At 31.9% G+C, this 14,586-nt stretch overlaps 3 protein-coding genes and 1 long non-coding RNA gene across 5 annotated transcripts; 1 reads left to right on the top strand and 3 right to left on the bottom strand.

Moving 5' to 3' along the window:
- Positions 1 to 1,199: 1,199 nt before the first annotated feature.
- Positions 1,200 to 2,308, bottom strand: LOC25485194 (uncharacterized). Its single transcript, XM_013614372.3, has one exon. It carries the CDS (start codon positions 2,097 to 2,099, stop codon positions 1,515 to 1,517), a length of 585 nt encoding a protein of 194 aa, XP_013469826.2. The 5' UTR covers positions 2,100 to 2,308; the 3' UTR covers positions 1,200 to 1,514.
- A 5,045-nt stretch (positions 2,309 to 7,353) lies between these two features.
- Positions 7,354 to 8,566, top strand: LOC120577903 (uncharacterized). The gene is made up of 3 exons (XR_005643835.1): positions 7,354 to 7,549; positions 7,666 to 8,159; positions 8,295 to 8,566. It is a non-coding gene; the product is annotated as an uncharacterized lncRNA (long non-coding RNA).
- Positions 8,567 to 9,029: 463 nt separating this feature from the next.
- LOC25485193 (uncharacterized) lies at positions 9,030 to 10,898 on the bottom strand. Of its 2 annotated transcripts, XM_013614371.3 has the most exons (3): positions 10,121 to 10,887; positions 9,780 to 9,929; positions 9,030 to 9,529 (listed from the first exon to the last, which is right to left on the bottom strand). In XM_013614371.3, the coding sequence occupies exons 1-3, from the start codon at positions 10,754 to 10,756 to the stop codon at positions 9,233 to 9,235; spliced, it is 1,083 nt and encodes a 360-aa protein (XP_013469825.1). In that variant the 5' UTR covers positions 10,757 to 10,887; the 3' UTR covers positions 9,030 to 9,232. The 2 variants fall into 2 exon arrangements, with proteins under 2 accessions (XP_013469825.1, XP_024626176.1); XM_024770408.2 differs by lacking the exon at positions 9,780 to 9,929 and having other exon boundaries at positions 10,121 to 10,898.
- A 1,769-nt stretch (positions 10,899 to 12,667) lies between these two features.
- LOC25485192 (uncharacterized) lies at positions 12,668 to 13,730 on the bottom strand. The gene has a single exon (XM_013614370.3). The coding sequence runs from the start codon at positions 13,310 to 13,312 to the stop codon at positions 12,938 to 12,940; it is 375 nt and encodes a 124-aa protein (XP_013469824.1). The 5' UTR covers positions 13,313 to 13,730; the 3' UTR covers positions 12,668 to 12,937.
- Positions 13,731 to 14,586: the final 856 nt, after the last annotated feature.

Raw genomic sequence — 14,586 nt, 5'->3', positions numbered from 1 at the left:
ACCTTCATATTCTGGAAAAGTTAATACCTGGGAATAAGTTTTGTAACCCTCAACAAACACACCCATGGGATTTGCTAACGTCTCAGGAATCACTTAAAAGAGAAATTACAGTGAGAGATAATCGTGTTTATTGTTTTAAGGATCATAGTAGTTTCGTTGTTGTATATGTTTCATGGATCCGACTCCTCAAATGCATTTATATGGAAAGTGAATAATATCAATCATTAATTAACAAATAAAAAATAGATATTATAGGTAGACATCACAATAAGTCATAAATTTATTGAAGTATCAACCTCGACTTTCTTACTTTAGAAGAATCAAATTCATAACTCAAGGACATGGTGAAACACGGATGGAAAACAGGGGAGACCATTTGCACATCATTTCATCGCTTTTTTTTTGTTTTGTTGAGGAAAACATTTTATCGCATTATTATTCTTTCAACGTGTTATTGAATGATAAATCAATAAAAGCATTGTAACAAAAACACCTTCTTTATGTCTTTACTTTTTCTAATAATAGAGATGTAAAGGTGTAGTCATTATGGTATGCAAAAAACAATCACTGTGCCATTGTTCAAATATTTCCAAATGAAAAATTAACATGTTTCTTCAAAATAGTCAAATAAATGATTGACTTTCTATGGAAGTACTGTAGACACTTTTTCGCTACCAGTAGTTATTTCATGCTTCCATTTAGCCGAAGGTGGGTGAGTCGGACCTGGTCCCTCTTTTTTATAAAGTTTAAGATAAAGATGACAGAAAAATTAATACCGAAACATGAACCAAGACATTTAATTGCATTGAATTTTAAAGACATGGCAGTAAATTTCAATTGACCTATTTCCATTCCTATAAAATACACTACTCCAATTAAACCTTAATTGGATTTGTTATTGAGTAATGATGATACTAAAAGGCGCTAACATTCCAATTAATTAATGAATCTAAAGAAAGCACCAGCACTGCATTCATGCAACTAAGCTTTTACAAAGATTGAAAAAGCAATAGAACAGATAAATTCATTTTTCGCATGAAAGTACAAGGCCTCAATTATTCATTCATGCCTAGGAAGGGCGATTAGAAACCTTTTCATACACATCACATGGTCAATTATGTCCATGTACATACATTATCACATTGAAGCATATCAAAAAACCATTATACCTTCTTCCATCAAATAAAATATCATCCAAATTCAAAAGCATCATGCCAGGATTGATCAATTGAATGAAAAAGAAATGAAACAAACCCTGCATTTAGAAACAAGGTAAAACTAATTGTGAAAATAGACATTGCCATCAATATATGGACCAAACCCATTATTGAAGAAACAACATTTATGTTGAAATTCACATACAAAAGAAATTAGCTACATAACCAACAGTAACAACAACAACAACAACAACCTGAGAAATCTAACCCACATATACTACTAATAAAGGTCACATTTTTTAAGGTGTTAAACAAAAGAATTTTCACCATCATCACCATTGATCATCACATTCACAATCACTGTACAAGCACAAGTCTACCACCACCACCACCACCCATACCTCCACCACCTTCAACATTCTGCACCTCATGCCCTTTCGGCACTGTAACAATCAACTCCCCATCCACAAACACCGCACTAGCAAGCTCCGGTAACGTCGAATCCGGCAACCTAAACCTCCACATATCAAGCTCTAACTGATCAAGCGACAATTCCAAAGACTCCCCATCTCTAACAACAATCTTCGTCACACCGGGATGGATCTCCACCGTATGCGCCCTCACTTCCCCAATCCCCTCCGTCTCCGCCACAAAACGGAAACAATCAGCCGCTTCCTCCACCGCTACATCAGCGTCTGATCGAAACGGAAGCTCCAACACGCGGCTGAAAACATGAGGTAGACGGCGTAATTTCTTCCCGGAGATTCCTAACAGAGTCTGTGCCTCCGATGAAGGGTTACCGGCGTCGGTTCCGAATTGGATTGTGATGTTGCGTTTTCGAGGAACAGGGTGAATCTTCATTTTTAACGCCACAGAGGATTGAACCACCAACAAGATTAATATCACGAATAAATTTTGGTTTTGGATTGAAGAAAGAATCATAAAGGAATGATTCTTGTTTCTTTTTATGGGGAAGAAAATGAAAAACCTAACCCTAATTTTTGGAATTGAGAATTGAAATTTTAATAATGTTTTTCCCCTATTCACGAGGAAATATTATTATTTTTATTAATTTTGAGAAATGGGTATGGAAGTGCAGAAAAGAAAATGAAATGAGAAGATGAAAGAAGAGAAGAGGATAATTTGAAGTTGATGTTACTCTGTTGCCCTTACGTTTCTTACAATTTACTATATTTGTCTCTATCCGTTATTAAAATTTTATTTTTGAGAAAAAGAGATTAATAAGGATAGGCTTAATAGCAATTTGAACCTCCTAATTTTTTCAAAGTTGTAATTATGATCCCCTATAAAAAAAAAAAAACTACAAAATCAATCTCTAAATTTTGCATCTGTAGCAGTTTTGACCTGTAAGACCAATTTCGACTCGGTCTACGCTGACGTGGCACCCTAAGTGATGTGCCATGTGTTATTATTATTTTTTTTACCAAAAATTGATCTTAGGGGCCAAAAATGCTACACTTGTAAAACTTAGGGGGCAATTTTATAGTTTTTTTCTTAAAGATCAAAATCGCAACTTCGTAAAAATTAGGGAGCGAAAACTGCTATTAAACCCCATAAATATTACAACATTTTGTTTTAATCCACGTGAAATTTTCTTTGAAATTTTTAGTCTTCCAGATTTTTTTTTATCAATATTTTTGGTCATTGTTTTTTAGCGGCTCATATGTATAATTCAAAACTTTGTACTCCATCCGTTCCAAATTAATCGAGTCATTTGTTTATTTCACACATATTAAGAAAATTGTATAAATGAAGGAGAGAGAAAAATGATTTTGAGAGCTCTTATTAAGTATCGGTGTCTTCTCCACTATCATAAATGTAAAGTTGAATATATTAAATTGAGATGATGAAAGTAATATTAGTTAGAGTTATAAAATGAAAAAAATAATTAATGTATTGAAAAGTGAAATGACTCAGTTATTTTGCAACATTTTTTTTGTTGCAAATAGCTCAGTTATTATCAGACGGATGGAGTATATTTTTTTGCATAAATGTTTATAATATTATAAGAACTAGTGAAAATGTCCGTCTTTCCGCTCTTTTTATTGCATTAACGTTTGAAAATTATGAACGGTGTTTATTAATGATTTTTAGTTATAACAAACCAAACTAACCATGATTATGTATTTCAACGACACCAACAATATATCAAAAAAATATAATCTAAATTCTTTTTTTTAATGACACCAACAACAATCTTTATTACAGAAAAAATTGTTTAAGGGTATAATTGACATAATGAAAAAGTAAGTAGAAATATACTAATATATTCATATCATGTTTGTTACATTTGTTTTAATTATATTTAAATATTTAAATTTATTCTTATCTATTTTTTACATATGTTATTTGCATTAAAATTTAAGGGTAATTTTAGAAAGAAAAGTCCAACCCAAAAATGTTTAAAGGGGTAATTTTCTTTATATATAGTATAGATTCATATTTTGTTGAATAATTTTAATTTTTTTGTAGAGAGTTTTATAATATTCTGAACATTTTTGTAAAATGCCATTTGAAAAATTTAAATGATACTAAACTTAAAAGCAAGGACGAAAAAGTTTTAGAAGACTAAAACTCAAAAGAAAATTTTAAGAAGATTAAAATGAAAAATTTGAATGTTTATAAAGAAAAAAAAAACATATTTAATCCAAAATAAAAATCAAACACACCTTTCCAAAATAATACGAAAACCACTATTCGTTATAGCCGAAATTTCTGGAGGTCATTTTTTCCATGGAAGTTCGCGTGCGAATTTAGTGCAATTTAATAAAAGAGGGGTGTAGATCTATTTATAGATTTGTTTCGTGAATTGTTATTTTTTGAACAAAGGAGTCGAAGACAAGAAGGTTGATGCATGTTGATGTTTATATGTGTATTAGTGACCATGAATATTTATTATTACTGCTGTTATTATTCTTTTTGAATGGATAATTTGACGATTCTACAAAAACAATGAAAAAAATAAATAATTGATAACCGTAACTGAATTATAATACCAACAACAAAAATTACTGTACCAAAATTTTTCCAAAAGAAAATTAACGTAAAAATATGTAATATTTTAAATTATAATAATTATAAAGGGTGAAAATGATTTTTTTTAATAAAATTATAAGGGAAGATGGGTTAGAGTGTTTATAGACCATGATAAAATTTAGGGATTCATATAATCTAACCATTGAAAAAATTAGTCCATCATGGACCAATATTTTCATGGGTTCATTTTATACGAAATCTTGATCTAGATGCAAAAGTAGCCGTAGACAACTTCAACAAGCCACAACCTAATTTATCTTTTTTCGGTTTCATTGTTTAGAGATTGTATTCTTCATTTTAATCACTTATGTCTTAACTCGTTAGTTACAAAATCATACAACAATGTCACAATCTTTTCAAGAAGCTAAGTTTTTGCGTGGGTGTTTTAGCTATTCGGATTTGATTTTGTATGAACAATATCTTGTTTGAGTTAATTCTATGTTTTATGCATGTTTAAATTTATTGAGGATTTTTACTCCTAGGTTGCTAGCAATCCAATTCTTTCATTTCCATGGTTAATTAGAAATGGGAAATACTAGAGGGGGATTTCATTGATCTGACTCTCGGTTCTTTGGCTCATTGCATTAATATTCAACAAAAATCTATTATTTTGTCACATCACTCCACTTTTATAAATGTGTATTTTGAAATTGATAGTATGATATGGAAATATTGAAGGTTAAGGTTTTTATAAAATATTAATGTAAAACTGATCTACGATATTGGATACCATGCACACTTATTTACTTTTAAGGTAAATTTATTTAAATGCTAGGCTACTTGAAAAAAAAAGATATATTAGAGGTTAATACAACTAATGTAACAAATCCAATAGATTAATCACTATTATACTCATTCAATTGATGGGCAAATGTATGAGAAAGAATGTAAGTTTAGATACAAAATTGGGCTGTAGCTAACATGTACATGTACAATGAGACATATGAAAATTGTTATATACATTTTAAATAAGACTGAAACACACCAGAAAAAGACGTAAATATCAATTGCCGTTGGTTAAAATTCATCGATAGTTAACTGCCGATAAGATTATATTTATAAATTATTGGTGTTTCCTAGCATTGAGTGAAGTGTGAAGAGCACTCTTCAAGACATGTAGTTCATAGTGGACAAATATTTCTAACCTTAGGAAGAGCGTGCCAATCTAATACTTTATGTGAAAGCTATAATTTGATGGAATGGGACATGGCGATGAGAAATGACATGTACTCCATATATATTCCTGGGGTGCTACAAGCAACATCATCAAGAGTTAAAAAAAAGTAACATCGTTATCAACATCTCTATTAAGTGTAGTTTTTTCTTTTTTTGATAAAAATAAAATAAAATAAAATTAAGTGGGGCTTTTTTTGTTTTGTTATCATTTTAAGTGGAGCTTTTGACGTCAAAGTATTCTTTTTCGTGCATGAATTAAACGCATAATAACTCCAAATCTATGTATATGTACATAATTTGGCTAACACTACAGGGATCTCGCTGAAAAGGGCCACAGGAGCATGCTTTAATTTGCTGGGTAAGATAACATGATTAAAAAAAGCCTAATTATTGTATGTGCAAAATCAGCTTTGATATGTTAACAAAAACATTGGCTAAGCTACTAAGCCTAATCTCAATCACGTTGGTCCAATCACGTGAAATAAAACGTGTGCTATACATATATGCTTCATCAGCAATTTCTGAATTCTGGTATGCTGCATGCATGCATGTATTGTCGTTTGCTTGACATCACCGGCCATCCACCTAATCCTTCCCGTATCCTTTTGTTTTGTTGGTATCATTTAAACCTAACATTCAATCTCCTCCATGAATTAATTATTTATGTGATAATATAAAAGCTTATCAAACAAATCGACGGAGGTTCTTAGCTCTACAGTGACAAGGCAAAGAAAATATTAGTAATCAAGGTATCCGGTGCTTAATTATACGCAATGACTAATTCCTCAAGGTATTGATTTCTTCTGGCATGTTCCATACGCATCGGTCAAGAATCAAAACCTGATCGAAATGATAATAAACTTAACACACCATATTGACTTATCTAGGGAAAGAATACTCCTACAAATCCTGCTCCAACCCTTGACACTCTTGGTATTCAGTTCCATCAAAATTAAGTCACATAATAATTTAATAAATTTTCTCTTATGACTTCTGCTGCTTCCATCTTTGTTTAAGATTATCAGTTGCATTCTAACCATTCAGTAATTTAACAATAATCATAATATAATAGGTCATAGAATCAGTTGTATATATAAAAGGTAAGAATAATAGACATGAGATGAAATTCTTTCAAAGTAATTGGCTAATGAGACGAGAGGGTCTGACTTTAACCGACTAGTAATATTAAGGTATCGTTTGGCCTCACTTTCTTTATACTTCTCTATAATATTAACAAGAAGGCAAGTTAAACACTATTTTAATTAAGTACATAATTGAAAAAAGAACTTTTTTGGAATGAAGAAAACTGAACGGAAGTTGCTTTGAGAAAATATATTGAAATGAACTTTGCAACTAATTTCAGAAGTAACCAAGTAACTGGAATCAAATGGTTAATAAATTTTAGTTCAGGTCGAATCAATTTGGAGCAGCTGAATCTGATCCATGACTAGAACAATTCATGTTCAAACTTTACTTTATCTCGTGATAAAACTCTGGTTTATGTTATGAGTGACTTTTTCTCCCAAGAACCAAAGAGTTAAAAACAATTTTGAAAATTTTAGCATAGGCCCTGGTGTCCCTCTTGCTTCTGCTCTTTGTATTGTCTTCAACTTGATGGAAGCTACACTTTTTGTCAGCAATTCTTGTATTATATTCATGATTTTACCTAGTACGCTGCCTATAATATATCAGTCATTGTTTATAAATTATATCAATAACTGTAACATTTTCAACTCATACAGCGATTTCTTCTTTCATTTTAGAGGTGGAGGTATTTTGTTGTTAGAACTTAGAATAAATATGGCAATCACCTTAGTTTCATTTGTGTGTTCCTATACTAAGCAACCCAGCAAATTGCAATCTTAATCTCGCTTTTCATTGATCTTAATTTTCTATAGAAAAGAACAAGAAACTCTGTCTATTCACCAGCTTGGTTTACCCTACCAGATGTTTAGATAAGTAACAGAATCATTAGAAAACCCTACTCACAAGTCACAAACCTATCTATACAAATACAACAGTACCTAAAGCTAGCTAGTGCATTATTAGTGATTCCCCAACAGCACATGTACTTTATGCCTTTGGTTAATTTCTGAATGCTCTTTTTTACATGGTGGAGTAGCTCTTCAACTGCAATTCCTACAGGATATACACAAGAGGTAATATTTTAGTTTTTAATATGCTCTAATGATATGTGGTCAAATGATTAAAAATGACTCTCACATATTTTAGTGCTATGATATCTGATTAAGTTGTAAATGATCAATCCTAGCAGGCTCTTAAACGTATCCGCAGAAAATAGTGCTTTCCTGACCGTACCAGAATGTGGAATGTCATTTCCGCATGTGCTCATGTTCAAGCTAAATGGGAATCAATCAAACATATGCAAATGAAAATGGACTTGGGTGGTATCTATCTGTCAACACTCAATAGTGCCCTACTTGATTGATCAGCCATGTCAAGTATGGAACGTAATCTCACAGTAAGAGATGCATTACAAAATTTGATATGTCGGTCATGTATGGTCAATGATTTTGCTCCTTGACATGCATGCTAATATTGTTTGTGCCATAAACCAATCTTATTTCTAGTGCAGGTTTCATACAGATTGCTAAAGTATATGACTTTTTTGATAGGATAAATAGTTATTCGTACAAAATGGAATCTAAAAGCATTTTCTGAATAACACCCTACATTAAATTTTTCTTGCCAATATAATTTTAGTTCCTTATGCAGTGACCTCATTGACCTGTGTGGTTCAAAACAAAGGTACATCCTACTCCTGCTCATGGGATACATTAGATTTTCTTGCCAATATGAGATTTGCTTTGCAGACCCTTCAATTTGCTTAAAATCCCCTCATATTTATCTGATTGTAACTCTCGATTGCGCAAATCCTATCAGGAGCTACGATCCAGTCGTTGTTTTTGGACAGGAGCATATTGAATCGGTTTATTTCAGAGGTTGAGCAATCCACCGGGTGCATAGAGTAATCTTTTACGTATCAAAGATCATTTGGGCTGGCAGGAGCTTATATCAAACATTGGGCTTGCAAGAGTTTATACTTTAGAAGTTGTCTGAAAGAGCGTTCACATATTTTTTTAAGTAAATCGACATTTTAGTCCTCAAAATTGTAAAAGTCAAGTATTTTTATCTTTTAAATTTGTAAAATAACAGTTCCTTCAATTAAAGAAACTCTATCAATTTAGGCTGTGTTTGGTTTGACGTCTTCGAGGCCAAATGCACGTTTCAAACCCATTACACAGTGAAAAAGTAAAAGCTAAGTAGCTTCTTTCAAGACGTGCGTCTCTTGGATATGTGCCGCACAAACAAACACAAGCTTAGTCTTTCTACATTAATATCTCTTCAATTAACATCTATTGAAATCAACAAAAGACATAGCATAAACTTGAATAGTCTCTTGATGCATCAAGATAAACATAGAATCTTCAAAATTGTGGCCGTAAATTTGAAAAATGACTAAATTGACTTAAGTTGTTCAATTTAAGGGGCTAAATACAATTCAGTCCATTTTTTAAGTACTAAAATTTAGTCCATATTTTTGGTTCAGCCAGCTAATAAGACTTGATCAAAAGATCAGCAAAAAAAAGTCTTAAGCAAAAGAGCTATAGGCACTACTTCGATTATAACAGTGAATAAAGAGAAAAGCATTCTCAAAAGGGATGACAAAAGAGGTTCAAAATCTATTGTTGATTAAGAATTGACAGATAAAATCAAAGATATAAAAGAACCTTTACAAGTAAAAAAGTTGGAACTCCTCACAAGAAATGAGGGCTTTGCACTGATTGAGAATAATTTAACTCCACAATCTACTATTGACTTCAAGTTGGGGTCTTAGACCCATAGTTTGTTGTTGTGAACCAATTGTATTGATGATTATCTTCAAATGCCACAAACTGCCAGAAATCTTTCTTCATCTTGCTGACAATCCTTGAAATCCTATACTTGATAAACTCCAATGCTGTAGAAAACAATCCTTTACAATCAATCATAGAGCTCCTTTGATACTCAAGAACCCAAGTATTAGGGTCTAATTGCACTACCGAGGCACCCCATTTTGGTTGTATCCATGAAGTATTGGCCTTCCGAATCACATAGCTAACTTGTCCACCATTCCACTATTAAACAGCAACAAAACAACATAAAGTTAGTCAACATTAGCATATGTATCATGGACACTTCAGATCGAAGGTATGTCCGATGCGCGACTAATGCAAGACACACACACATTACCAACACATACATTCAATTAGTCCATTTTATCAAACTATTATTGGATTCAATGCATAGTGTCATGTCTAGTGCCGCGTCTGTGATTTCAAGCAACCACAAATCACATAAAAAGGGAAAACATTTTGGAGAATTTACCTCAGTAACTCTTCCTGATAAGATAGTTACTGTACGAATAGACATCCCAGTGGTGATCATTCCAGCTGTTTGTAGAGGCCACCCCCAAATTGATACCTCCTCAATTGCTGTTTTGTACAATTTGCACCTTGAATTCAATAATAGACCATCCTATATACAATTTTAGTTGATGTTTCAGCTATACTTATTTATTGAGCAAATAAAAAATCAATAAAAATATAATCTTTATTTTCAAATTCATAGTTCTTTAACAACCCAAGAAATAAAAAATGCAACATTCATACTAGTTCTTTAACAAATCAAGAAACTTTTTCAGATAAATTCTACAAACAATACAGTACCTGGTTGATTTTCCATGATTTATCAATAAAGCTACAGTTAGAAACTTTTCCATTCACAATCCCTCCCAATTCCTTCTGCAAAAACTTCAACTTTCCATTCAAATCTTGAACTTTATGACATTTCTCACCAACCCTTTTCACTATATCCTCTGACAAAGAAGGTTGAAAAACCACAGAAACAACCATTGACAAAACAACATCAGCAAACAAAAGAACCCCCAAAACCATCATCATCTTCAATAAACCTAAACCAGAGTAAAAACACCTCTTTTCACCCTTTTTCTTTCTTTCAATTCTCTGAACAACATGATTTGATTTAGCACTTGACTTGATAACAGGAGTAGACGGCGCTATTACACCGTCAGAACTGTTTTCGGGTGTGGAGAAAATGGAAGAATCAATGGAAATTGGAGTGATGTTATTGTTAACATTGTTGGGTTTTGAAGATGAGAATTTGGTTAAAGAACTATTGGGTATGAGATCAAGGGTTGCATTGATGCTAGCTATGCAATATTCACAGTTGCAATTGGCGTTTTTCTTGCAACCTGGGTAGTAGTGGGAGCTGTTTTCATGGTTGTTTTCTTCTTCTTCTTGTTCTTCAATGCTGTTAGATTTTGATTGAAGGTGGAATCTCATGGTTGAATTCTCGATTCTTCAGCGATTTTTTTTTTTCTTTGAGTTTTGTTATTGTTGTATTTGGTGAGTAAAATAAGTTCGAAATTTGAAATTTTCAAAAGCCAACGGTCGCATCTGTTTGCGGAATCAGTTATTTAGCAGGTGCAATGACATACATAGCCTTGTTACTTTATCGGGATATTTAGGTTTTAGAGTGCTTTGACATATATAAAATTTAATTATCTTAGTTGTCAATCATAGAAAATAATTATTTTTCTTCAAAAAAATAACTCATTTATTATTAATTTTACGACTTGGTGTACCAATACACCCAAATTTATTGGGTGTATCATAGAATTTGCCTATATATAGAGCCCTGCATCCCAAATATACTAAACACTACAAATATTAGAACTCCTTTATATTCCATAAGTTAGTTCAACGGTTAACTTGTTATACACTACAAATTTAATCAGCTGGTTTATCTCGCTGTTATGTTAGCTATGAGTTAACTTATCACCCATCTTTTATAAATTTATTCGTTATAAGTTAGTTTATCAACTATTTTTAATAATTTTTAACAAACACAACCTTAATATTTTTAGAGTGTATGGACGACCGAGTTTATATTTTAAATGATTTTATAATGTTCATAATTTAGAAGTGATAAGTAATCTCTCTCCTCCCATCCAAACACACTCTAAGCTGATCTAATAATAATAATAATAATTGAGTGAAACTAGTATTCATTTATTAGACACATTTGGATTTTTTTGATTGTGGAAAGTGTAAACAAACAAAGTGCTTGGGAAGCCATACGCGCAATGCATTTGAAGCAAATGTATACATCGACGTCCATGTTGGCTTGACACATTGTTTTCAGTGAAACAAAAGTCAAAGGCAAATCAAACCCATCTCCAACATTGTCGGGCATCACCAGATAAGTTATGGCAATGTACAGTTAATACTCCTATTGACGATGACATGAAAATTAAAATGACATGATTGACGAACCACAACGACATGGAGAAAAGGAGAAGGTTATGGAGAAGAAGAGAAATGATTTATTTGATCAACAAGAATTTGAATCCCACCAATTCACAACTTTACTTGACTATTTTATATTTAAATAGCGAATTAAATATTTTATATTGAATCTAGAGGAAACAATTTTAGAATCTCACAATGTAGCGAATTAAAATTTGAAAACAAAAATGTTTTTTCATTAGTTTTTATAATCAAGAAGGTTTAACATTTAGACAAAAGTGTCATATTTTAAAATGGAATTTTGGAAATCGCCATATAGTATTTACTAACCCCTTAATTTATCGGAACGTATCTTGCGACACCACAAATCAATTGGGGGATAGGTTTTGATCGACTTTTTTTCAAGGGTTGAACAATCTCAAAGGCATATAGAGCAACCTTCTTTCAAAATTTGTCTTAAACTTCACTAACTGTTGAAAATTATTGGAACGGCCTTGGTCGACATTCCTCAAATAATGGAGGGAACTTAGGTGGGAAAAAAATACCACAAATTTTTTCTTCATAAAAGAAAAGAATAGATTTTGAATGAAGTAAAATGAAATCAATATTTATTTTATTTTATACTTTTATTTTTGAAGGATATTTCTGAAGTATACACATGTGAAATATATAACTTTACCTCGTATCTTTACAGTATATGTTAAACCTTCGTAGAAAAAAATCTTTATAGTATATGTTAAGTAAGGCAAACATTAAAATCTTAGGTTATTTTGTTTTGTTCTACTTCTATTCTTTTTCTAAAGCCAATTATAATCTATCTAGTAGTGTGTTTGAAAGTTAAATAATTTGAGTTCACAACAACTATGTAACTAACTACTTGTTAGGTTGACACTGAACATTTTGGAACAGAACACATGTCAAAGTTAAACCAAACACTGCAAAAGATTAACAAGTTATGTAGTTGTTAATAAGTTAACAGTATTCTAACACAAAAGATGACAAAGGGATTAGGAATCAGTTGGTAAAAACAGAAAGGAGAAAAGCTGAAAAAATAAAAGACCCTGAAATTACATCCCTGTACATGACAAGAAACAAGAAAAAGAAAAGAGAGAAGCTTGGCCAAAAGTGGCTAAAAACAATTAACTTTTTATTCTAACCAAAACAGAGTATCCTCTGCCTCAAACAGAGTATACTCTGCTTCTTGGTTTCTCATCATCAATACAAAGAAAAAGTGGAAGAATCTCCAACTTGAGAAGTGGTTGGTGACCTTGAATACTTCTTTGATGAAGGTGAAGATGATGATGATGATGATGAATCATTTGATCTTCTTCTTAGCATCTGTCTCATACCTTCTGCTACTCTAACTGCAGGGTTAGATTTGAATTTTCTGCAAAATGACATGTGAGCTTTCACAGCTTCATCCATATCCCATTGCTTTTTACCTCCACTCATTACTTCATCTCTCACTGCTTCTGAACACAACCCACATAACCATTTTCCATCAAATTTGGATTTCACATCGGTTATGTAGTCTTGAGTGCAATCTTCTTTCAAACCACAGCATTCACACTTTGCTGATTCAATATCCATGATCTTTTTATAGCTATCTTATTAAAAGAAATATTTTTAAGAAGGAAGAGAATCTTTTTCCTTAAAACACAAAAAGGGTTTGTGGGTTATGACTTTGGCATGCAAAGTATAGTAAACAATGGGTGGTTTTTGGTTTGCTTTGGTTGGACTTGGATAATGGATTCCACAACAATGATTGAGGTGGTTTTATTTGTTTACTTTGGAATATTGGTTTGTTGATTCAAAAACTAAGTAAGGGGAGTGTCTTATGTTGAGTGAGGGGGGTTTTTATTATGGTATTTGAGATGAGAGAGAGAGAGAGAGTAATAATGCCATAATTTCCTCCATGTTCTAAGGGACATGGGCAGTGGAAAATGTGACAAAGGTGGTCGGAGGGACCTTTACTATGGCCCTTTCTAGCATTAAATACTTTAATACGATAGCACCATAAATTAAACAACCCTAAACTTAAAATAAGTAGGGAAAGCTGATTGGGACAGCTAACAGTAATAGTATGTGTATATTATTATAGTCTTTTATTGTATTTCTTTTTACTTATTTTATAGTCTTGTCACTTTAGGTTGTTTGCAAATATTTTTGTTTTTTAATTCAACAAAATTACATGATTTGACTTTTAACGATTGTCTCAAAATATCTCTTGCATCCGCTTAGACCTTAATGGAGACTAATTATTGAGTCATTGCATAGGTATCGTGGAACTGATACCTATGCAAATGCGTTAGCAACATTAGATTGCAACACCAACTTAAATCTTGATTGTTTATGAGTATTCTCCTAGAGCTGTCAAAACGGGCAGCCCGGCTCTAGCGGGCTTCAGGTTTTAGCGGGTCGGGCTAAAAAAACCCGGTTGATAAAACGGGTTTGAAATATATTATCTGAATCCGGCCCTACACGGGCCGCGGGCTAAACGGGCCGGCCCGTATTAAAAATTATATATTTTTTTTATTTTAAAAAAGTACTATAAAACACTGCTATAATTTTTTTATAAATAATATTTTTAATATGTTTAAATAATGTCTAGCACAAAAGTAAATTGTAAACATTTTCGTACAAACGTCGTAAACTAAAACGACGAGGAAAATGATTTTAAATAAATTAGATATGTTATGGTTATAGATATTTATACATTCGATCTTTAAAACTATAAATAACGAAATGAATAAATATAATTTTATATTTGTGTTAATTCATTGAATTTTCACTTTTGTTTTTTACTTTGATAATCAACTAAGTAAATAATTATTTGAAAAATATATATAATTTATAGAATTTTT

Source organism: Medicago truncatula, chromosome 1 (genome assembly GCF_003473485.1).
Source record: "Medicago truncatula cultivar Jemalong A17 chromosome 1, MtrunA17r5.0-ANR, whole genome shotgun sequence".
NCBI classification, from domain to species: domain Eukaryota; kingdom Viridiplantae; phylum Streptophyta; class Magnoliopsida; order Fabales; family Fabaceae; genus Medicago; species Medicago truncatula.
The sequence above is the reverse complement of the archived record's forward strand: the minus strand, read 5'-3'. Positions and strand labels throughout refer to the sequence as shown.

Bases quoted from the DNA above. Each gene is read 5' to 3' on its own strand.
- LOC25485194 (XM_013614372.3), bottom strand. From the start codon at position 2,099: ATGATTCTTTCTTCAATCCAAAACCAAAATTTATTCGTGATATTAATC.
- LOC25485193 (XM_013614371.3), bottom strand. From the start codon at position 10,756: ATGAGATTCCACCTTCAATCAAAATCTAACAGCATTGAAGAACAAGAA. The intron at 9,930-10,120 runs GTACTGTATTGT...AATTGTATATAG, and splicing joins AATCATGGAAAATCAACCAG to GATGGTCTATTATTGAATTC. The intron at 9,530-9,779 runs GTAAATTCTCCA...GCTGTTTAATAG, and splicing joins TATCAGGAAGAGTTACTGAG to TGGAATGGTGGACAAGTTAG.
- LOC25485192 (XM_013614370.3), bottom strand. From the start codon at position 13,312: ATGGATATTGAATCAGCAAAGTGTGAATGCTGTGGTTTGAAAGAAGAT.